The 25,116-nt window shown below is 39.5% G+C and overlaps 1 protein-coding gene across 4 annotated transcripts in view; it reads right to left on the bottom strand.

Moving 5' to 3' along the window:
• The window catches only part of dab2ipb (DAB2 interacting protein b), a 211,915-nt gene that overhangs the window by 132,706 nt on the left and 54,093 nt on the right, over nucleotides 1–25,116 (bottom strand). For 3 of the 4 annotated variants that reach the window (XM_047372559.1, XM_047372562.1, XM_047372561.1), the window contains exon 2: nucleotides 9,190–9,308. In XM_047372559.1, the coding sequence (XP_047228515.1) occupies nucleotides 9,190–9,308 (119 nt within the window). The remainder of the gene's footprint in view (nucleotides 1–9,189; nucleotides 9,309–25,116) is intronic. The other variant, XM_047372560.1, reaches the window with a different exon arrangement.

Below are 25,116 nucleotides of genomic sequence, written 5' to 3'. Positions count from 1 at the left end.
AGCACTTTATAAATAAACCTAACTGGGCTAAATTGAAAATTACAATAAAACAATAATTACAACAGCCTTAGCCACCATTATACGTTTTACGCTACATTTACTTTTTTGTCTCTTTATATGTATTAATTGGAAAATATGCAATTAGGAAATATATTACTTTTTTTCTTTCTAGGGATCATTTAAAAATACCATGCTTATTCCATGACCCATATTAGAGCCATAACCTCAGTTACAGAAGCACCAAAATATTGTACTTTTATAATTGTATTGCATTTCATATTATATTTTCAGATATTCAGGAAGCACCGCATTTAAAATAAACATAATTCTGTGGTAAGAATTACTGCAAGAGTTTATTTCCACCTCTAATACCAGTATAAGTATAAACAACTGCTCTCTTAGTACTCCGTTATTTTCGTGCATCCACTGTAAGTGATTTAAGTAGGAAGTCTGAACTTTCAGGAAGTCGCTGTCAAAGGTGTTTCAGCCCTCAATTCCGTTCCAGTCAATACAGTTTATTTATATACAGCATCATTGGGTTCCGGGACGGGGTGGCTCGGGTTCAGGCGGTGCCAGCACTAGTCTGGGCTGGTGCTGGGGCGGTCTGCCTGTCTCCAACCCCTGGCCCCGGAGGGAAGGGGTTGGAGACAGTTGGAGACAGCTGGTCCCGGAGCTGGTTGCCTCTATGATGTATCGGCACCTGGACCTGGAAGTATAGACTATGTATGGGGAGTTTGAGTGTACGACGTCCATTATTTTTTATCTTTACATTGGGTGCGTGGGGGTGAGTGTTTTTATGTGTATGCATGAGGGTGAGAATGTGTGATTGTGACTATGTGTGCCTGTCTTTTGTGTCAGGTTAGGTCTTGGACTGCTCCCTCAAAAGGTCCAATCATATAGACTGAATAAAATTCTGTTAAATGCACTGCAGTTTGACCTTAATTGCAACAAAATGCTATCACATACAGTTAATGACTTTAAAAAATGCATCTTTATTGTAAGGGCAATAAATGTGCCTCCAGTAAAGGGTTGCCCAACCCCAGTCCTGGGGAACCACTAAACTACAACATTTAGATTAATCCCTTCTCCAGCACACCTGAGTCAAATGAATGGCTGGTTACCAGGTCTCTGCAAAGCTGAATGTCATCCTGATGATGGAATTCACCCATTTGATTTGGGCGTGTTGGAGAAAGCATTCATCTAAACGTTGCAGGATAGTAGCTCTCCAAGACATGACCGGGTACCCCTGCTAGTATCTGCGTAAATAGGACCTATATCACAAGTGGGACCTGCAAGTCAGGCAATATTCAATAATAGAAAACATAAGAAAAGACCATTCGAAGACCTAGATTGCTGGGGCACCAAATCCAATATGTTGGATTATATTCTGCTATCACCTTTAAACACCTCTGATTTAGTAGCAAATACTGTGAGGACACCTGCTGCTAATTGAGGCATGGGCTTCAGAATTTAAAGACAGTATTTACACCACACAGCAATGTCCCAATAATAAGATTGTCTAATGTTATACTATGCTATGCAGATTATCTGTTTGGGCTGATGAAGATTTACTCACATCAGCTTGCTAAATGCTTGAAGTTGCTCCAACAGGCTGAGGCCAGATCTACTTTCTGAATAATTCAGCTAATAATTATACTGTATGAGACTGTATATATTGCCCTGACATTTCATCCGAATATGGTAAAGCTATAAAGTATGGGAAAAAATAAGATCAAGACATAAGACGCAGCAGTACACAACAAATTTCTGTTATGATTCTGTTTTATTTTGTATGCACTGGCCCTCTCTGCTGTAGATCCTTTCTGTGTTGGAGTAATTCAGATCATTGTTTCACCTGTCTCACCCCTGCTTGCACCCTAAACATGTCTCACTCACCCCACCTGTTAACCTGGCTTTATATGCTGCTTGCTGGCTGACAACCAGCGGCAGATTATTGAAAGCCTTGTGTGAGTAAATGTCCGGCATTCCTACCTTGCCTACCTGCCTGATCTTGATCTCGTTTCTGGCCCCTGGATTTTCGTGTTCTCCCTTGCCCACATCGGATATCTCCCTGGCTTCAGATCTCTCGACATCGACCTTGTTTCTGCCTCCTGACCACCGCCTCCTGCTTAACCAATGGATCTGTAGGCCTGAATCTGCCTCCCCGTGTCTGACTTCGCTTCTGTGTTTTGACTACAGATTCAAGCCTAGTCCTTGGATCCTGTCACCTCTTTTCTGTTTCCCGGCTTCAATCCAGTTCCTGTCCCCTGATCACTGAATCCTGCCAAATTCCTGGGTTATTAAACCTGAAGTTCATTCCCTGAGTGAGTTTATTGTGGCTGTGCTGGATCTAATCATAAAGTCAAGCCGATGAGTCTCGTTCACATTTCCTCATAACCACTGTGACGCCAGCGTGCTGCCGCCAGCTAACTACACTGAGGAGCTGAAAATCAGCTTCCCTGCTCTCCTACGGATTCTGAAAAGGTTAGTGGGTTTTTCTCTGAGCTTCACCTTGCCCACAGTTCTCTGCTCAGCCACTAACCTATCTGCCTGCCCTTGGAGTTTCCTGATCCCTCTGCTGGTGGCTGCTTACTATTCTACAACTACAGATTTCAATAACCCTTTAAACTTTCATCTGTTGTGTCTGGAAATTTACTCCTAGCAGTTCATTACAATTTCATACTCTTCATCCCAATACACATGGACTATACACAACAGGGCCCCTTCATAGCCAACATAGCAACTGTTTACAACAGTGAAAAATACTGTCTTGTATGTAGCGAGATAGACATTGTGACATCAGCTCTAAATCTGAATCAATCTGAATGTCCTTTTTTACTTAGTAACTGAAATTAAATGATGCCACTGGAGCCTGTCTATGCTTTTCAGTGTCTATAATAGCTTTTATATTTATAAATACGCACTGCATCCTCAGTTAAAAGTTAAAACTTGGGCAAGCATAAAGTATTGACATGTTTACACCTCTTAAAGTAGCCAGACTTCAAACTTCCTTCAGCCAAAGTTGTGGGAAGCAAACTGGGTAACTGTTGTTGGTACCAGTAAACTCTGTTGAAGGGCTGTTAGTTGAATGAATGGGACTGAGTCATTGCTGTTTCTGAGAGATGAGAAAGGCTAAATATAATGTTTAAAGGAAACATTCACTCTGTCTTATGTTGTGAATAAAAATGTCTTCTTTAGAATTGTGAGGGAGAGTATGCAGTTGGTTTGATTAGCAGAAAGGCCAATTTAAACAAAGACATATAGGACTCCAAGTGAAACAGAAAGATATATTAACAAGCCCTACCACATCAGCTGCTCCATAAACATGACAAAAAATCTGAAGAAAGAGAGACACTGATTTTGACTTTTTGACACAGGAGAGAGTGCAGTTGAAAATGTAATAATGCCCAAACACATTTTTCTCATTTCCACATATAATTTATCACGATCTTCTTCAAAGTCGAAATTATTCCCGCTTCCGCAGCCCCTGGAGAGTGTGTTCGCCTGCTGCCATTGGCATGTTCAGAGTTAACAAATTAAAATGTTTCACCTTTTTGCATCCACACAAAGCAAGGTGATGAATAAAGCACCCTATCCAAGCAGAGAAAGGGGGATTGATTAGAGGCATAAAGAGAAATGAGATATGAGGCAGGGTAAAGACAAGCAGGTATGGACAGTCAGTTTATGTTTTTATTAAATTCAATAAAACTGATACCTGCATCCACATAACAACCTTCAGATAGTGAGATCACTGAAATAAATGAGGAAAGAGATCCATCAATGCAAAAAGAGGATGGCAAGGGAGCTTGAGCCAGCCCAAAAAAAAAAGAAAAATGACTGACAGAGAGGGATGAGTCACAGCAGAGGGATAAATGAAATAATTTGAGCACAATGTGGAGGCGGCAGAGCACAAGTCAGTAGAAGAAGCAACAGAATGAAACTAAATGAGAAGGAAAGCTAGGAGAAAAGTAGCAAATAAGTGACAAGGTCTGTGGCGGATAAGAGCTCAGCAGAGCGTGGAGTTAGCTGCAGAGCGAAGTGAAACAAAAGATGGTCAAAAGGGTAAAATATAGTTTTGATCTTTACTTGGACAGGACATTTTATTGCTCTTTTACTTTGAAAAAGCTTCAGAATAAGACACCTCTCCTATTATCAGAGGTGACAAAAGTACTCACATTCTTTACTTAAGTAAAAGTACAGATACTAGTGTAAAAATAACCTGATAAAAGTACTTATTAAACTCCTTAACTGAAGTAAAAGTAAAAAAGTACAGGTTCTAACATGTACTTTTCACCTCCAGTGATACGAAATAACTCTACAAGATAAGAAAACGTCTAGGCACAACCTGCCTTAAAAATACATGTTTACCTGTGATTGTGTTTTGTTTCAGATTTGACAAAGAATTCTTGAACGCCAGAAGCTCATGGTTTTTAGGTTTACACAAAACACAACACATTCACTATAAACTGTTCTTGGAGCTGAAAACATCAAAGAGTTATTTTAAATAAGGCCATGGATAGGGAACTGCTTGCTTTTCCGAATTTGTTCCGTCAATGTCTACGTTTCCTAGTTCACTGTCTTCATCCATGTTACTGCTAATGTTTTTCTCTGGGTCACAAACAGTGCTTCCACTGGTGGCCTTTTCTCTGCGCAGTTAATTTTCCCTGTGTTTTGTTGCAACGTCTATGTCATGTTGTCAATACATGTAGAAATAACAAGCCAGTTTTGAGAATCTAAGGAGTAGAAAGTATTGATATTTGTCTTCAAACGTACGGAGTAAAAGTACAACGTCCTCAGAAAAAAAAAAGTAAAGTACAGATATCTGAAAAAGCTACTTAAGTACAGTGACAAAGTATTTGCCCTTTGTTATTTACCACCTCTACCAATCATGCACACTAAGGTAAACAATAGCAAATAGAAAAAAGGAAGGAAAACTATTGTCATAAAGTTCTTGTTATGTGAGGCAGCAAGGCATAAACCTAGGTTTCACCACAAGATCAGAGAGGTATACCACACAGACAGGGAGGATGGGATGTCATAACCCAGTTCATGCACATTTAGCATGGAGGATCACCTGCTTATCAACACCCTTTCTGTCTATGCTTATAGTGCTCACTCCAAAACTTAATCTGATTGCTTGAGAAAGAATGTATCAATATTTCCTGGACTATCGTGTTGTCATCTTGTTTCTTGTCTCTTGACTGTGTTTGTATGCAGATATACAGGGGTTGGACAATGAAACTGAAACACTTGGATTTAGACCACAATAATTTATTAGTATGGTGTAGGGCCTCCTTTTGCAGCCAATACAGCGTCAATTCGTCTTGGGAATGACATATACAAGTCCTGCACAGTGGTCAGAGGGATTTTAAGCCATTCTTCTTGCAGGATAGTGGCCAGGTCACTATGTGATACTGGTGAAGGAAAACGTTTCCTGACTCGCTCCTCCAAAACACCCCAAAGTGGCTCAATAATATTTAGATCTGGTGACTGTGCAGGCCATGGGAGATGTTCAACTTCAATTTCATGTTCATCAAACCAGTCTTTCACCAGTCTTGCTGTGTGTATTGGTGCATTGTTATCCTGATACACGGCACCGCCTTCAGGATACAATGTTTGAACCATTGGATGCACATGATCCTCAAGAATGGTTCAGTAGTCCTTGGCAGTGACACGCCCATCTAGCACAAGTATTGGGCCAAGGGAATGCCATGATATGGCAGCCCAAACCATCACTGATCCACCTCCATGCTTCACTCTGGGCATGCAACAGTCTGGGTGGTACGCTTCTTTGGGGCTTCTCCACACCGTAACTCTCCCAGATGTGGGGAAAACAGTAAAGGTGGACTCATCAGAGAACAATACATTTCACATTGCCCACAGCCCAAGATTTGCGCTCCTTGCACCATTGAAACCAACGTTTGGCATTGGCATGAGTGACCAAAGGTTCGGCTATAGCAGCCCGGCCGTGTATATTGACCCTGTGGAGCTCCCGACGGATAGTTGTGGTGGAAACAGGTGAGTTGAGTTGCACATTTAATTCAGTCGTGATTTGGGCAGCCGTGGTTTTATGTTTTTTGGATACAATCCGGGTTAGCACCCGAACATCCCTTTCAGACAGCTTCCTCTTGCGTCCACAGTTAATCCTGTTGGATGTGGTTCGTCCTTCTTGGTGATATGCTGACATTACCCTGGATACCGTGGCTCTTGATTCATCACAAAGACTTGCTGTCTTGGTCACAGATGCGCCAGCAGAATGTGCACCAACAATTTGTCTTCTTTTGAACTCTGGTATGTCATCCATAATGTTGTGTGCATTTCAATATTTTGAGCAAAACTGTGCTCTTACCCTGATAATTGAACCTTCACACTCTGCTCTTACTGGTGCAATGTGCAATCAATGAAGACTGGGTACCAGGCTGGTCCAATTTAGCCATGAAACCTCCCACACTAAAATGACAGGTGTTTCAGTTTCATTGTCCAACCCCTGTATAACCCACCTGAACCTTGAGTGTAATCTCAGCCTGTGTAAGTCCAAATAAATCAGCACTTAAGAGTTCAGATGGGGTTTATTGCAAAGTCTCGCTTTACTAGTGAAATTAAAGCAAATGCTTGCAACCAGTTAATTATATTCCCTTGACTCGGGGGTTCCAGGCCGACGTTAATGCAGGCTGATAGAATCAGAGCCGGGACAATCAGCAGGGCTTTCTTTGCTTCTATTATCACATCTCATGTTCTCCTTTCGCTTAAATGGATAAAACCAGAGGACAAACCTTCCCAATTAGTCCTTTCGGCTATTTATTTGAGAGAAAACGGGAGGTAGGCAGAGAATGGATGAAAAGTTAAATCTCACCTAGGAAAAGTGAAGGTACTGGATAAATGAAACAAAAGGAACTGTAACTTCTGATTTTAATCTTTATCTGATTGATTGTAGAGGATGAGTCTTTAAAGTGATTGAATTTTTTGTCATCTATGTTTCTGAGGTGAAACAACAGGAGAGTGTGTGTGTGTGTGTGTGTGTGTGTGTGTTTACAGATACAAAACCCCAGTCCCTGCAAAGACAGAAAAATATTTTGACAGATTTAGCTCAAGGTCTAGGAGTGCTTTAGATATCATTGTTGCTCATTCTTTGTCAGAGTGTGAATGTTTGTTCCTGAAAGAGAGAGGAATGATGAGAGATGTTTATATGATAGATCAACAGGATGGAGAGCATTACTGTGAACTTACAAAGCATCCAGCATGATGCTGCCACCACCATGTTTACAGTGATAGGTTTCCTCCACAAATAGCATATTGCATATAGGCCAAAAGTATAATTTTTGTCCTCATCTCATCACAGCATCGGCTTGTGGTGAACTGCAGTGTTCAGAAAGGGCCATCTTCCTGCCAATCTTTTGAGTCCAGATTTATGGAGTACACACCCATTCACCATGAGTTGTGGTTTTCTGCAGCTCCTCCAGAATTTGGAAGGGGCCTGTTGGTTGTTTCTCTGATTAATACTGCCCTTGCCTGGCATATCACTTCAGGTCAACAACCTTTCATTAGTAGGTTTGGAGTTGTGCCATACTCTTTCAATTTCAGATGACGGTTGAACATTGCTCTGTGAAATGTTCAAAGATGTCCAAAGAACATTGCTTTCTAAGCAAACTCAGCTTTACACTTTACACTATCGCTGACCTCTGTTTTGTGTTACCTGGTCTTCATGATGCTGTTTGTTGTTTATTGACTGATGTTGAACAGAATGCCAGATTTGTATCAGTAAAAAAACATTTATCTTTTCCTTACACATTACAACTATGAGCTACATTGTGTTGGTCTATTTTATTTATTATACATAAAATATATTGAGGTTAGTGGTTGTAATATGACAAAATCTTAAAAGTTTAATGTGGAAGGCACTTCAAAATGTTAAGGCGGGATTGTTGATGGAGTACCACTACACACCACTAGAGGGAAGCATATGGGAAAGGTGCCCACAGGGCAAATTAAAATATCTTCTAGAGAAGTATGTTCATTTTGGGAAGGAATCCGTAGTTACAGCTTATTAAAATTAAGCTCACGGATGGTAGTTAAGAGGTCATGTGATTCAGGATGACTTTGCAGCAGATCTCTTCAAACTTTCTTTACAGTGAGAAGTATAAGAAGCAGCTTCAGTCAGTTAATCAATAAGTCAGCCCTTCCATTTGACCCTTTAGCTCTTCTACAAGCCTGCAGCTCTTTGTTTTTCATATTCATCAAATCCTGTTTATATTAACAGTCCATTTCTATAAGAGATTAATAAAATCCAAAAAGGTCTGAGATAAAATCTAACACCAGTGACAGAAATGTAATTAATGTTTGAAACATAGGTCCTAAATGTACTGTAGCAAATCTGCAAATTTACATTTCATTTTTCGGGACTTTACATCACTGAACTCTACTGAAAAAGTATGCATACAATACACGTTAATTTAATTATAATCAATATGAACTTTAAGAAAAGCCTTCAAATTACTTTTTTGCATTCATTTAACTTTTCTGTGGAAAACTTGTCTTTTCAGTTGTGAGTAATACTGTCATATCTTTTAGCTCCTAATTTAGTCCATACTTGTGCCTGCTTACTCCGTGAAGACCAAAGAGATGATATTGAATTTACATGTTTATGAGAAACTAATCTTGTCACACCTCTAGCCTGACTTTGAGTGTTTACACTTCACCTCTGCGTTGCCATCTCCCTGTTTGTTAATTATTAATGGAAATATGTGCGGCTAATTGCTAATTATCTTTAAATTGATGACTCATGACAGAATTTTTTGCTTCATTAACTGACTGTTTATCTACTGAATTAAACATGACAGCGAGCGTTACAGCCGGCTGATGGACAAAAAACATAGTGCTCTCCATTTGTGTTTGTGTGTAGAAGTATAAGTGACTTAGCTTAAATAAAGCTGATTAGTCATGCATGTTGAAAAAAAAAAAAACAATGGAGGAATGCTCAATGTAAACCAATTGTGTGTGGTGCAGCTATTAAAGTTCAAACGGCTTCGTTCCGACTTTTAAAGCAAATCAGTTCTATGTTGATATGAGTCCATCTGGACATCAAATGGACCTCTTTAAATATTAATCTATAAACAACAACCCACAAAGAGACAAGTAAGACAGGTAGAGAAGGCAGAGAAGGCAGTAGGTAGATAAAAAAGCAGCACTCACAGTACTCACGGTGACTCTGAAAGGTGTGGCAGCCGTGGAGGTGGTCTCCATGGTGGTGGCGTTCTTGTCCGAGGAACCCGGCATACTGCGTCGGCGCCCCGTCCTCTCCGTAGGAGACTCTGCAGAAACACACAAACGTTTATGTTGCCATCTTTTAAAATCCCGCTTTAGCAAAATGTCTTTGAAAGTACACTGAAAAGTTTACTTGGATTTGAATCTTTCCGAAAGGTCAGAGGATGTTTCCATGAAGATGTCTACTGATGTCTAAACTAAATGGGGTTGTAAATAGGGATGGGTTACATGAAGTTAAAATTTTCAATTCCCCGCAGTATTTTTAGCAATAGATTGAAGGGTTCTGACTGTATGACACTGCATATGGTCAGAGCCTCACCAGCACTGCTTCTGAAAATAAAACGTACAAATTCAGATTTGCTATTGATATTCTCATGGAACCAACAGAAAGAAAAGTTATGGTGGAATCCTCACCATACCATTATGTATAACAACTAAAGTTTATTCTCATCAAAATATTTAGTGATAACAAGTTAAGTTATTTTAGAGATAATTTCCTATCTCTAGTTGTAAAGTTGGGAGACTTGAACAAATTTTAGACAGGAAGCTGAAAAAAATCTAAATTTCAACATCTTTCTCTTGAAAAAATAAAGACAACAACCTGGCAAGCTGAAACTCCCATAAAAAAAGCTCAGTAAAGTCTAATATTTGAAGAGAAAGCATTAAGTATTTTGGTAGAATTTAGAGGGAATTAAGTTAGAAAATGATAACCTTAGCTGGTGGCTGGAAACAATGAGGCAACTTCACTCAGAAGTACCATCTATACATTTACAGGTAACCTATTAGCACACTGCAACACAACTTTTAAAGATACAGTGGGTTAATGGATAGATTTGATAGCTGTACTTCAGCTTTAGGCTTAAGCAAGTTTCCAAAAATCTAACTGCATTTTGGCAGTTTTTTTATTTTGCATTTAAAGATTCAAGTGGCATTGATCTTCTTGTCTGACCTAATTCTAATTCAGATCAGTCAATTTTCCAGTATAATTTTCTAGCGGAGTGCTACACCTTCCATTTCCTTTGCAAGGTTTCAGTAAGTTAGATCTTAGTATTCTGTAGACCTTATTTGGACCATTAGAATGTAATTCTCTCATACATAAATTCTACTCTTATGATCGTTGTCCCTAGTTGTTAAATAAGACATAAAAAAAAAAGTTTTTAGTAAACTTTTCAAATAATTGTTCACATATTTATTCAGAAAAACAACATGCATTGTACTTTCAAATATCTCTGATAAATTATTATTACTAATTATGCAATGAAACTATAAAATAAACAGATTTTCTTATCTTGTTCAGAGAAATGAACTGTAGTTAAATACACATCTGCTGAATGAGGAGGTAGTGGATAAGGTAACAGGGACCTTTTGATTTAGATTTCCTAAACAAACTACCAAGAGCCACTTTCAGGAAAGGATTCTTGTGTAGGTGCACAACGATAAATTTTTTTCAACAGGTTATTTGCTCCCCTGGATCATAGGCAATGCGCTTAAATCACAGCGTAGCAACAGATGAATTTATTGGTCCACCCTACAACACGCAGAAGGAATGGATGACACGAACACAAACAGTAGACAGAAGAAGCACTGGCTAAAGGAATGTTTAAATTCAAGATGTGGGGCGGCGCCTAGCATAGTGCTAGACCAGACACCCCAGGCCTCATATGGACAATAGGTCTTCAATGCAGCCATCCGGGGTTTGATACTCTTGGGACCTGTGCTGCATGGTTTTCCCCTTTTCTCTCTGCTGCTTTTCAGTTTTAATATTGTGATAAAAAGTCTACTAGCACTTTATAATAATAATTCAAAAAAAGGATGAGTTTTCCTGTTGGTGGTTTAAGTAGGTTTTTACTCTTCAAGTTCCAGACTGATATGATGTACTCTTTTAAACAGTATCTGAAGAATTCCCAGGCTAACACAAATAAATAACAAAATGCGATAAACCAGTGTAAACAAAGTCCAAACATTAACAGAGTGACCCAAACAGAAGCAGCAAGAAGCCTGAGCATTACAGACCAACTTATCAAAACAGTTAGGCCTCCTCAGTTGATAAGTATTCAAACATTGACACAGCCTTCACCTGAACGATTGTTTGGCTATCTGATTTCACTTCTGCAATACAATTCAAACCAGTCTTTGAGCAACAAAAGTTAAAAACAAGTATTTATTTTTTTAAAAGATGCCACTGTTGAATAGTTTGACATGATGCCTTTCTGCTTTTTGGCACAAAATAAAAACTGTTTATAGCTCTTAAAACCATCTGGATGATCATCTGCTTGTTAGTCACACATTCCCTTTCTGAAATGGTTCCGTCAACGTTTTGTAGGAAAATGGAAAAACTGAGAAAACCAAAAAAATTTAAACGGGCAACAATATGGTGTCAGATCATTATGAACGCATTCTGAGAGCATCCTGAAGGAACAAGATGATGTATGAGTAAAGAAACTGCAAATCTGGACATGTCCATGAGGAATATTAGTGTCATCCAGGATGCAAGTTTTCACATATTTCAAATATCTCTGCTGCCTTCTCACTCCCGAGAACAAAAAAAAACCAAAAACTAAAGTAACTAAATATTTTACAGGTGCTCATTGCTTTATTTGTATTCAAATATAACAAAGAAGGGCAACATGTCAGACACTAGTTTTGATATGGTGATTAAATCTGTCCACATTAAAGCCCTTTGTGTGGCCACGGCATCATTCAGGCGATGTTGATGATTTTAAATAAGCCTATGACTGTCTGGAACAACTAATTAAATTACTACTACAGTGAATGAAGCAGTGTGTTGCTGTAATATTAATATATCCTTATTATATAACAAATCCTCTCACACACAGGCATGTGAACACACACACACACACACACACACATCATTATCTTATGGCTTCAGGAGGTATTACACTGACTTACATCCATTTCTCGCAGACTTACACTAACACAGCCTGGCAAGACTGCATGAATTCACAGATATGAATTAGTGAGAAACCTCTGAAATCATTTTTGATTTTCTGTGTTATCAAAGGGAAAAAGTTATTTTGGGTGTACCATCTTATATAGGTGTTATACTGACAGCGGTTTGACTTAACCATTGAACTTTCTTACATTCTGTCATGTAACAACCACAACCTTCAATGTATTTTAGTGGGCATGGAACAACTGCACTTACCAAGACATGGCCATCCACTTAAAATGACAGGCTGGGCAAGGAAAGCAATAATCGGAGAAGCAACTCTGAGGCCCATGGAACCCAACTATGGAAGAGCTGCAGAGATCCACAACCCAGGTTAGAGAATCTATTGACAGGACAACTATTATCTGTGCACTCCATAATTCTGGCCTTTATAGAGGAGTTGCAAGAAGAAACCCATTTCTAAAACAAAGTCCTAAGATGTCTTTTTTGCACTTTGTTACAGACCATGTAAACGGCACAGCAAACATGGCAGAAAACTACCATGACATCATGGAGAAATATGTTGATGGCAACCTCATGCTGTGGGGCTGTGTCCTTTAGCAGTGACAGGAAAGCTAAATACATGGTAGACAACCTGTTAGAGGTTGGTAAAGAGTTGAATCAATGACCAGCTGGACAATGACCCTTACACATTCAACCATAGCTACAATGAATTGAAAGGTTTAGATCAAAGCACATTCCTGTGTTAGTGTGGCCTAGTCAAAGTCCAGATCTAAATCCAATCAACAACATGTACAAAACCAAAAACATTGCTGTTCACAGACAGTTTGACTGAGCTCAACTAGTTTGGAAAGACACTAGTGGAAGCAATCTTCATAAGACAGATCAGCATATTAAACGTCTCAGTCTTGTCCCTATATATGCTTGTAAAGTTGAGCTATTCTAAAATGATCTACACTACTGGTCAAAATATTTTGAAAGACTTACTCATTTTCTGGTTTTCTTTATGTTTATGACTATTTACATTGTAAGTAGATTCTCACTGAAGGCATCAAAACTGTGAATGAATACATATGCAATTATATACTAAACAAATAATTGCAAAATAACTTTAAATATATTTGTTATTTTAGATTCCTTAAAGTAGCCACCCTTTGCTGTGATGACTAAAATATTAAACATTGGCTGTCTCTCAATGAACCTCTAGGAAGTTCTTTTAAGACTTTGGAAAACGATTTCAGGTGACCACCTCAAGAAGCTCATGGAGGGAGTGCCAATGGATCAAAGCAGTGATCAAAGCAAAGTGGGGCTAGTTTGAAGAATTTAAAATATAAAAATGTTTAGAGCTATTTCACACTTTTTGTTTACTACATACTTCCATGTGAGTTCATTCATAGTTTGGTTGCCTTTTGTGAGACTCTACAATGTAAATAGTCCTGAAAACAAAGAGACCCATTAATATTTTCTGTCGTTTTCAATTAACAAGCAGAACCATGTTGAGGCATCCGGCCAAAAGTCATTTGTTCTGTGACGGTATGGAGAATTTGATTTTAGAGAGTAAAGTTTGAAAAGAAGACATTTGTTATTTGATGTAGAATGACAAAACTCAGGAGGTGATAACAATAGATTTTAGCCTGTCTGTCAAGTGTTCATTACAATGGATTTGAATGATAAATCTTCATAAGTCTCCTTGGAAATCAAAGTCAGGGACTAAGGAGTGTGGACATGATCAAATAAAAAAACATCTTTCTCTTTAGTCATGGAACAACTGCAGTGATTACTTTCCTGTCGCTTTTCCTCCATGTAACCAACAAATACAGTGGGACGGAAATTTCTGCTGCCATGACAACAAGACTTTTTAATCCTTTCAAATCAAAAACTCATTCATGAGCAAATAAGGCTGATTAAGGTAATTATAAGCCCTAACGGAATTAAGTCAGAAATGCAAATAGTAACACTCAGCCTTTAACAAATTTGCCCCTCTGGGGCTTCATTTGGTAACAGAAAACTCCCTGCTTGTGCACAGCTGGCTGCTGTTGGCGCTCAAAGGAAAACCAACACACAAGCGTACATCACAGAGCTGTAAAGGGACTGTTGTGTGCAATTGCAATGCAGGCTGCCACATGCTCCAGTAATTTGACTGCAATAAATTTGCACAAATGTATGGAAAACTGCTGCTGCTGTGAGGTGCTCCTGTGTCTGTTTCGACAGCCACCCAGCTGACAGCACACTTGTTTTCAATAAAACTTCAATTAAAACACACAGTGTAATGTGACTCCTGAGTAAAACCATCAAGGAGGTTGCTTTCTCGTACACAAGAGGTTTGATCTCAGGAACATTTCCTGTTTATATGGGGGGTATGTGTAGCAGTTGTGTGCAGCTTTCAGATCTCAGACAGTGTATGTGTGTGGGTGTGTGTTTAAAGTGTATCAGGAGTGTAAATGGATTAGAGTGTCCACAAGCACACAAGTTGTTGTCTTGGAAATTCTAGGTCTTATAGGCAGCCTTAAGATCATTTACTGGATTTTTCCACTCAATTGAGTCTCATTAATCTAGTCATTTCCTTGATGATTTAATTAGTGTTCCTTTATTAAAGCAATTTTTCCTTTTGTTTTGAGCTCTGTCCTAGCTCCTGTACGCACAAACACTGGCATTCTGCAAAAGAAAATTTGTCTACCTCTCACCCACTTTCCAAATTTGATATTTATATTTTTGGAATAATGTGTTTAAAAAAAAAAAAAAAACATTTCATGTAGTCCTGTCAAGCAAAAAATCTTGACAAAACAATTATGCTGCAGCTTATTTTCTGACCGCCAACTTTTGCTTTGTTAATTTCATATGCTTTAGAACGTTGTAGCAGTGTTGTTATTTTCAATGTCTGTGTCATTTAAGTATCAGTAAAATTGAGTTGTTTGCTGGAAGAGGTTACTTATTGAAAGAAATTAGCAAACAATGTAAAACAAAAAAGGGGGCTACAGTATAATTGTTTAGGGAGGATCTCAAAATATCGTTGCCCACAGATGTTAAAGACCATGGACATTGTATGGCTGTTGTGGTTTCAATTCAATGGACAACATGCCACCTGTGAAATTTCAGCTAGAAGGGACCACAAGGTGTGCTTACTATCGAGGAATCACACTCTTAGCTTCCCTGGGAAAGTTGTGCTGGTAAAAAGGCTCAGACCAATTGTCAATCATTGAATTCAAGAAGAACAGCGAACCAGATCTTTACACTCATGGAGATGCTAGACGATCAAAACAATTTTTTGAATCTGGAAAAACATTCTAGCATTGCACCGCTCAAGGTGGCAGCAGGTTGGACTAGCTCTGTTACTTTTCATTCTGATTAATTCCTTTTCATTTCCCTTTGGGATTAATAAAGTATTTTTGAAATTTGAATTGGAAAAAGCTTCTGACTGTGACTGCTAATACATTTTATAGGAAGTGCTGCAGTAGTATAAGGTGCCGGTGATGCTTCTAATGGGTATTCAGTCCTTGTATAACCAAAGCAAGAGCTGTGTCCGCATTCATGGCACAAAGTCGAGCTAGTTCCCAGTAGAGGTTGGACTCCACCTGTTTTCAAGGTGTAGTCATGGAGAGGAGCATGTCTGGTTTTGGAATCTCGGGATCATATCTATCTTTTTTTGTGGATGTGGTTCTATTTCTGTTTTCAAACCATGAACCTCTGAGCATCCTGGAGCCTTTCCTAGGCAAAATGAAAAGTGGCTGGGATGAGTGTGAGCTCTTCTAAGCCTGAGGTAATGGTTCTCAACTGGTAAATGGTAAACTGTTTCTTCTTGTGTATTCTGGGCATTTATTTAAAAATGTCAGAAGTGTTGGATCTGCTGTTGCTTTTACTCTTCAACACAGAACATTAGAGACTGTCTTTCATTAAGAATTAGTACAAAACCTTTCAACCTCCAGAAAGCTGACGCCCTTTTGGTTGGTTGATGGAACTGTAATGTCTGGTAGAAAAAGATGGTGGAAAAGAAGCCTCGGAGTTGAGGCTCTGTGTACTCACTTTTAAAAGGGGCACATCTGTTGCTATTTTTCTGAGGGAAATATTCACCTCCCTGCTGGGTTATATATTTGTACATTAGGTATGAAGATGGAAGCAGCAGGTGGCTAAAGTAGCTTAGCAGGTTGAATGCTAGAGGGGCTACAATATTTATGCTAATTTCATCTTACCTCCTGCCGTTTCTGGCTTCATATTTAATGTGATGACTTGTTTTGATATTTTGTTTAAAGACGGTGAGTAGAAACATTTCTTAAACAGCTATGTTTAGCTCCTCTTATTCACTCAAGAGTGAAGGTAAAAGAGATATTATTTTTTTATGCAAAGTTGTAATTTAAATTCAGTAGAACACTATAGGTCATAGTGTATATATCCTGAGCACTTCCCAAAAGGGTGTTCTCCACCAAGAGACTAAAGCTAGCTGACCTTGTCTTCCTCTTATGTCTAAGCAGGACCATACTCATAATGACTGCTAAAAAGCACTGTGGTGGTTTAATTAAGATCATTCTTCTTCAGGAAACTCTCATGTTCATAACATAGGTCCCATAAGTGGCAATGTGTTCCCAATGATGGCCTCTGATATCCTTAAATCATAGGTTAAACACAATGTGACAATTTTACATATTGATTTCACTTTTGATTCTGCCAAAGTGATGCGCCCATAAATCTTCTGAGAAAACATATTGTTCCTTTTTGCCTTGGATACAGTTTTTTTTCCTTCTCAGTCAAGGAACTGGCTGTCCTAAAATGCTCTGAGATAAAGGATGCAAATGATAGGTGGTTGTAATCAAGATGTTGTTATGCAAGGTTTTCAATCTTAAATTTTCATTTCATGCTGAACGTTTTTTGCCATACTGAACAGGAGTGGGCTGACTTTTGTACGTTTCTTTTTCATGCAACAGTAAGACATTTCCGCTGAGCCAGAGATAAAAAATATCACATTTTCTTTTGCTAGTTAACAGCTCCTTCTGGTTTTCTTGTGAACAAAGGTTGCACTTTGTTCTGCACTCCTGCAGAAAACTACCCCATACCTGTACTAAAGGCTAAAAGTGTGTACCTGTATTAACTTCCACTGGCCATTGGCAAGAGTGCAGGAAGTAAGACATTTTTTGAAAACACAAATGCATGCGTGATCTTAGCATCAGATTGTAAAACAAAAAAAAACAAAAAAAACAAATAAAACAAAAGAAATCTGACCTCTAAATTGCCAAATAACAATTTTAACTTTTGATGGTTATCAATTAGCACAACAACTATTCAATTCAATTCAATTCAATTCAATTTTATTTATATAGCGCCAATTCACAACACATGTTGTCTCAAGGCACTTCACAACTGTCAGGTACATACATTCCAATTAATCCTAACCATTGAACAGTGCAGTCAGAGTTAGTTATTTATTCAAATTGGATAAAAAGTTTTTCTGTCCAAGGAGACCCAGCAGACTACTACCTAAAAGTGGGATTACAAAATAACGCTGATATGGTGATGAACCACAACAGTGAGAGTGCAAATAACAGCCCAGCCAGGTAGCTAAACTCTGAGATGGTCCATCTCCCTTCATGTTGTTTACCTTCAGTGATTCTACAACAAACACCCTAGATCACAAGGGAAAATGCACTGGAGTTGCCGTACACCTAAAATAGACCATCTAAGACACCATTCCACAATATCTGGATTCCTGCCGTCTCAGGCTGTTTCTCACACTGATATCCTGTCAGATAGTCAGTTGTCAGATTGGGTTAAATTAACAATAGGAGGGCACAATGTCAAACAAGCTTTAACATAGCAGACAATACAAAACAAAGGGGTAATGGTGAAATAATAATTCATGGTGACAAATGTGATGTGTTCCATGCATTTACCATCGAAAGGGACTTTTTAAAAATGAAACAGCAGAAAGAACCACAATTCTCCAGCACTTAAAATTAGACAGATCTGTTGTCTCTCAGAACGTGATATGGCATTATGTTTCCTCTAGTGACATATTTTAACTTCGAATTGATCTAATTTCATTTTACATTTAATTTTTTAACTCCATTCATGTTTTAATATTTTAGTGATTTCTGTTTGTTTTTTGTTTTACCTTGATGTGCAGAACCTGGAACAACTAGTGTGTTTTTACTTGTTCTTTATAAATTAATTGACACTGACTTGATGCAGGTCATCCTATAATAAATATGCATTACTGATCTGACTAGTCACTACAGGGGTTGGACAATGAAACTGAAACACCTGGTTTTAGACCACAATAATTTATTAGTATGGTGTAGGGCCTCCTTTTGCAGCCAATACAGCGTCAATTCGTCTTGGGAATGACATATACAAGTCCTGCACAGTGGTCAGAGGGATTTTAAGCCATTCTTCTTGCAGGATAGTGGCCAGGTCACTACGTGATACTGGTGGAGGAAAACGTTTCCTGACTCGCTCCTCCAAAACACCCCAAAGTGGCTCAATAATATTTAGATCTGGTGACTGTGCAGGCCATGGGAGATGTTCAACTTCACTTTCATGTTCATCAAACCAATGTTTCACCAGTCTTGCTGTGTGTGTTGGTGCACCGCCTTCAGGATACAATGTTTGAACCATGGGATGGTCCTTAAGAATGGTTTGGTAGTCCTTGGCAGTGATGTGCCCATCTAGCACAAGTATTGGGCCAAGGAAATGCCATGATATGGCAGCCCAAACCATCACTGATCCAACCCCATGCTTCACTCTGGGCATGCAATAGTCTGAATGGTACGCTTCTTTGCGGCTTCTCCACACTGTAACTCTCCCGGATGTGGGGAAAACAGTAAAGGTGGACTCATCAGAGAACAATACATGTTTCACATTGTCCAGAGCCCAAGATTTGCGCTCCTTGCACCATTGAAACCGACGTTTGGCATTGGCATGAGTGACCAAAGGTTTGGCTATAGCAGGCCCGCCGTGTATATTGACCCTGTGGAGCTCCCGACGGACAGTTCTGGTGGAAACAGGAGAGTTGAGGTGCACATTTAATTCTGCCGTGATTTGGGCAGACTTGCTGTCTTGGTCACAGATGCACCAGCAAGACGTGCACCAACAATTTTTCCTCTTTTGAACTCTGGTATGTCACCCATAATGTTGTGTGCAATTTAATATTTTGAGCAAAACTGTGCTCTTACCCTGCTAATTGAACCTTCAGACTCTGCTCTTACTGGTGCAATGTGCAATCAATGAAGACTGGCTACCAGGCTGGTCCAATTTAGCCTTGAAACCTCCCACACTAAAATGACAGGTGTTTCAGTTTCATTGTCCAACCCCTGTATTTTGAAAAGGAAATGTTGTTTCTTTGTGAAACTGAACTCAGTCAACTCACTCTAATGCAATTAAATGAGTCCCATTTGGATGTGAGCAGCTGCTGTAAAGTGATCGAACTTCAGGCGGGACTTTATCTAAAAAAAAAAAGAGATTTCTAGTAGGAAAAGAGTCAATATTTCCCCTGGCGAACAGGATTTAAGTGCACACAGCAACAAGATCCTATCTTTGTGGGGATCACTTATGCATCTTAAGCTTGTCTTCCCCCTACTTAAACTTTTTGTCTCCCCCATTTTTATTGACACCCCTGTTAAAGATATCCAAAAAAGGCTCAAAATAAAGCTAATCTTTTATTATACTGTAGTAGTTTTGGAGATGTTTATGTAGCTCCGTTACCATCCTCCTTATTGTGTGGTCGCAAAATGAACAACTGTTTTTTTTTTTTTTTGCATTTGTAGTTATTGCTCTGCCTGTAGATCTGGGGAAATGGCAAGTAGTATTTTGAGAAAATTCCTGGCTCATGAAAATCAGCACAGATCTCCTTTATTTCATTAGCATGATCTCTTAGGGTTAGGGTTGACCCTGACTGGCCATGAGAATTGGGCTTCCATTTTATGTTACGTTTCCATAATTGTCAGAGTAATATGCAGTGCATCATGATTCATTTTTTAAAGGCTTTTATACACATCTTTATCAGGGTGTCAATAACATTAAGTGCACTGTTACCAAAAAACCAAAGTCTTCACCCAAGTTGTACAGAAAATAATAAGGGAGAAAAGGAATGGAGCTTTAGACTCGGATTTTAAATTTAGATTTTTTCTTTTGACTTATACATGTCAGTATAGCTCAAATGATAATGCAGCAGTGTTTAGAGTATAAAAGAAAAGGTTTTCATTTCATTATTTCTAAACGGCATGACGCTATTAATGAAGTATCTGATATTGCTTTAAAGTAATTAAAACACACTCCTAAGAGATTGCATTTTAGTTAGAATGTCACACATCTTTCTAAAATGTAGTGAAAAACCTGAAACAAATCTGAACAAGAATATCTATATTGGAAACTTGGCCATGTCAAAATACAATTTATAGAAACACAAAGGATGGAGGACAATCAAACCTGATGTTTCTAGGTCCAAACATAAAGCAGACATGTTAGCCCCTTCTTTGTTGGTGCTGCAAAATTACTGAATAAATTAAAGATCTATATTAGAACTGCTCAAAGTCTGAATAGAGCCTGACGTCTTAATTTTATGACATTTAAAACATTGTTTATGTGTATTTATTTTGATTCATGTAAAATCTTTTGTGTTTTTATTGTTCGTTTGAGATTATTTTTACCTTTAGCTAAATGTGTTATTACTACTGTGCAGCACATTTGGATAATAAGTTGGCAAAAAGAATAGACTAATACTGGGTGATGAAGAAAAAGGTACTCATGATATTATCAACTACCATTTAGCCACTTTTTTTTTATTTCAGAGTTCATTTACTCTTGTGAAAAAAATGAGGAAAGTGAACTAATTCATTTTTAAAGCTGTGAATTTAGCCCAAAACCTATAAATAACAAACTATAAACCTGAATTAATCTGTTTGAAAACGACCTATGAACCAGCTCTCTTCAAACACAGAGTAATAATTTAGGGGGTTCTGGATCATTTGGTAACTTTCATTCTTTTTTTTAGTTGTCCTCATTAACTCCAACAGAAAGTATTAAGACCTTCAATGGCTAATTAATCCACCATGTTCATCAATTGTAAATCTTTTTGTGCTTGCCAGACGAAAGCTTTGAAGAGTCTTTTTTAATAGTTTCCTGTTGTGCGGTGAGATCAAACCAAAGTTAAAACATATTAAAAAGCCTTTTAAGCCAAACCGACCAATACAGCAGGTTAGAAATCTTACGCTTTTAGCATAGATTATGTGTCCTGTCACAGCATTTCATGTGTACCATATAGAGCAGATGGCCACTTGCCTGTGCCAGGGCAGTTTTACTCTATGAAAAAGATATCTCAAGATGGTATCCTAATTGCATGATTGACTTTATTAAATGCAGTTTAAATCCAGCATCAAAGTAAGCAGGCCACACTGATGTCATAGTAACATGTTTGTATGTCCTTCAACCAATTAGATTATTTGTGTGGGTGAACGTATGTGAAAAAATAAGATTGTTTTTTGTTGAGTGGGTGTATATGAGCGAGTTTGTCACCTGGAGGTGCACAGTTGGGAATGTGGCAAGAATGGTAGAAGGCCCACAACCCACAGAACTAAAGAGCAGCAAAGCACAGCTGGACCCAGCTCCGGAAGACCCCAGCAGTCCCAGGCAGCAAGAAACAAGGCATCATGCCAGAGCTGTCATGCGCCTCACACAGAAGCAGGTTGCCAGCTGCTGGCTAAGGACAAGCAGCCCCCAGGCCAAAGAAGCACAAAGTGAGACGCAGGGCACCAAGTCCCACTACCCCCCGCCCCCAGTAACACTGCCATACCCAACCGGTCAGGCCAAGCCCAGGAACCAGAAGCCTCCCTCTACACCCCGCCCCACCCCCAACCCCATGCCCAAAGAGGCCATTGTCCCACACCCCAATTGTGTTTTGTATGTAAGGTAGGAGGAGGAAGTGGGTGCTAAGGAACTTGCATGATTTCCTTCTAGGGGTCAGCTCCCCAACTTGCCCCCCACTTGTCCCGCCAGTAGCCACATCATTGCGCCGACCGAGGCCAGGGTACTCCCCCAGACAGAGATCCCCAATGACACCAGGAAGGAGCCCCCAGAGAGCAGCTGGCCCCGAGTTGGGAGCAGTTCAGGAAAACCGGGGACAGGCAAGCAAAAGGAGCCGACTGCCAGCAGCCTACAACACAAAGATCCACCAAATCAGCCAGGACCGCAGGGACTACGAAGTCTCCGGCAAGTGCACTCAGCCTACAGACACCAACTGTCAACCCGGACATAATCCAAATCCCTCAAACTCCCTCCCAACTTCGGACCCTATTGTGTCCCACCATGCCACTCCCAGCCCACCAAACCCCAGCCATCACAGCCTCTGGCCTATCTGTCAAACCAGGGACACAGGAAAGGTACCCCCCAATGCGGCACACAGACAGCCACTTCACAGGGAGTCAGAGAAGCCCCCAAGCTGCCCGGGGACCCAGCCCCAAAACTGGTCACAACATATAGGACTGGCGGGCACAGCGGTCCACGACCCAACCCCATCTCAGCACTGGGAGCAGCAGCACCCTCACTGCACCACCGACACCTCCATGTCAAACCCACCTCAACCCCAGGACATGTGCAAAGCCCACCTTGAGACAGCATCGCCCTGACGCCAGCATCCCCATACCCCCCTGTCCCCGATGCCAAGGCGACAATACCTTTACCCCCCACGGCACTAGAGGACATATCAAATTATTAGACACTAATCCACTTCAAATTTCTTCTTTTATTTTTTCTTATGATCAGACATTCTCTCCATAGAAACTAATCCTGATTGCAATTTTTTAAAATAAATTATCTTTAAACTTTGCTGCAAGAAGGGTGTGGCATCTTTTTGTTTCCAAATCCACTTTTGTGATTTCACCAATAAGGCAAAGTGAGGGGCAGATTGGGACAGTGTACTCTAGGCATGTTTATAGATCTTTACATACTTTACATAGCCTTGGCTAAAAGTGCCAGAGAGTCTGTAGATGGTCATTAGGCAAGTCTATCATGCAGTCTGGACATGTGTTGGTAAGTGAAAAACCCATTTGGAATATAATTTTTCCTGTGTACTGCTTTCTATAAAGCATTTTGTATTGTATCACCTGAAGGCTGGCATTTTGGGTCATTCTAAAGGCCTTAGGGCAGATTTTACTGCAGTAGAAGTAAAAGTAGCTCGTTAAATCTACTTTGAAAAGTTTTATAGGTTTAATCTAGGTTTAGTTTAAGGAAGCTCGTTATTACTGGAGGAAGTTCTATGTCTATTGTAGGGGCTGCATGGTGGCGCAGTTGGTGGCACTGTTGCCTTGCAGCAAGTGCTCCTGGGTTCGACTCCTGACCGGGGATCTTTCTGCATGGAGTTTGCATGTTCTCCCCGTGCATGTGTGGGTTCTCACCAGGTACTCCAGCTTCCTCCCCCAGTCAATGCAATGGACTGGTGACCTGTCCAGGGTGTACTACCCCCTGTAGACAGCTGGAGATAGTTACCACTATGGCAGAAGCAGTATAGAAACAGACTGACTGTTCCATGTCAAAATTTAAGCCCTTTTATTTTGCAGGATGTCTGGGTTGTTCCAAATGAGTTTTCATCTGCATGGGAGAATTGAAGACCAATTCATTTTGAGATATTCCCAGCAGGCTGTTGGAGATGTATTGATATTGAAGCTTTTAAAGCTTTTATCATACAATAAATTATGTCTGTACTAAGGCAAAAAAGTTAACTGAAATTTTAAGGACGGAAATGTGTTATCAGCAGCAGTGTGAGCCTGCATTTCAAGATGTCTGTCCCCTCAGGACAGAAAAACAGCATACACAGAGCATACAGACTGTTCTTTTGTTATGACAGAAGGGTAAAACTAGAGGAGATTTCAAACACACACAAATGTACACAGAGTTTTTTGGAACAATGAAATGTTCAGGTAAAGATTTACAAGCTGTCAGGCTGTGTTTACCCCATTCTTTCTACTTGGGTGACTATCCTCTCTCACTCGGTCCTGACTATCATCTGAGTCTTTTGCTCACCAAGGCTTTGCTTTTCTGTTTCCCCCCTCAGATACATAACAACTAGCTGGCGGCAGTGATACAATCTAGTCTGTGTGAAGAATATCTGCTGCGATGCACGATTTTCCAGATACATATTTGACAAGTAGCATATATTTATGATGAATACCCTTTACTGTGATACTCCAAAATAAAATCCACTGCAGAAGATACATTACAAGATATGCCACCCACCTGACATGAAAGGTGGGCAGGGATAGCATAAATCAAAAAAGCTGCTTTGAGACCAACAGCAAGTCTGCAAAGGTGGAATAATCTGTTGACAACAAGATTATTAGTCATACCCACATCCAAATCTACCCTTTAATGAAAGAGTGCCAAGAGGAAAGCCATTGTTGAAAAAGAGCCAAAAGAAGTCCCAGCTGTGGTTTTTCACAAACCATGTAGTGGAAACAACATGGTTTGTAGAACAAGCTACTTTGGTCAGTTAGGACCAAAATTAAAGAGTTTGTGTTGATGTAAAAATTATGTTTGTGGTGAAAAACTAACTATATACATCACCCTGAACACACAATCCCAATGGTGACACATGGTGGTGGCAGAATCATACTGTAGGGATACTTTTCTTCAGTAGGAAAAGGGAATCTGGTCAGTGTTAATGTGAAGATGTATGGAGCTAAATACAGGGCAATACTAGAGAATAACCTGTTTGAACCTGCATAAGAGCTTAGAGTGGGTGAGGGTCCACCTTCCAGGCAGGAAATCTCTAAACACCCAGCCAAAGCTACAATGGAATGATCAAAGCATAATTATGTGTTAGAATGGCCCAGTCAAAATCCAAACCTTAATCTGATTAAGAATCTGTGATAAGACTTGAAAATTGCCATTTACAAACATTGGCTATATAATCTAACTAAGCTTGACTTTTTATGTAGAAAAGAGTGTAAGTTCAGCTGGTAGACATT

This window comes from Girardinichthys multiradiatus, chromosome 8, assembly GCF_021462225.1.
Source record: "Girardinichthys multiradiatus isolate DD_20200921_A chromosome 8, DD_fGirMul_XY1, whole genome shotgun sequence".
Classification (NCBI taxonomy): Eukaryota; Metazoa; Chordata; class Actinopteri; order Cyprinodontiformes; family Goodeidae; genus Girardinichthys; species Girardinichthys multiradiatus.
This window is presented reverse-complemented; position numbering and strand designations above follow the sequence as displayed.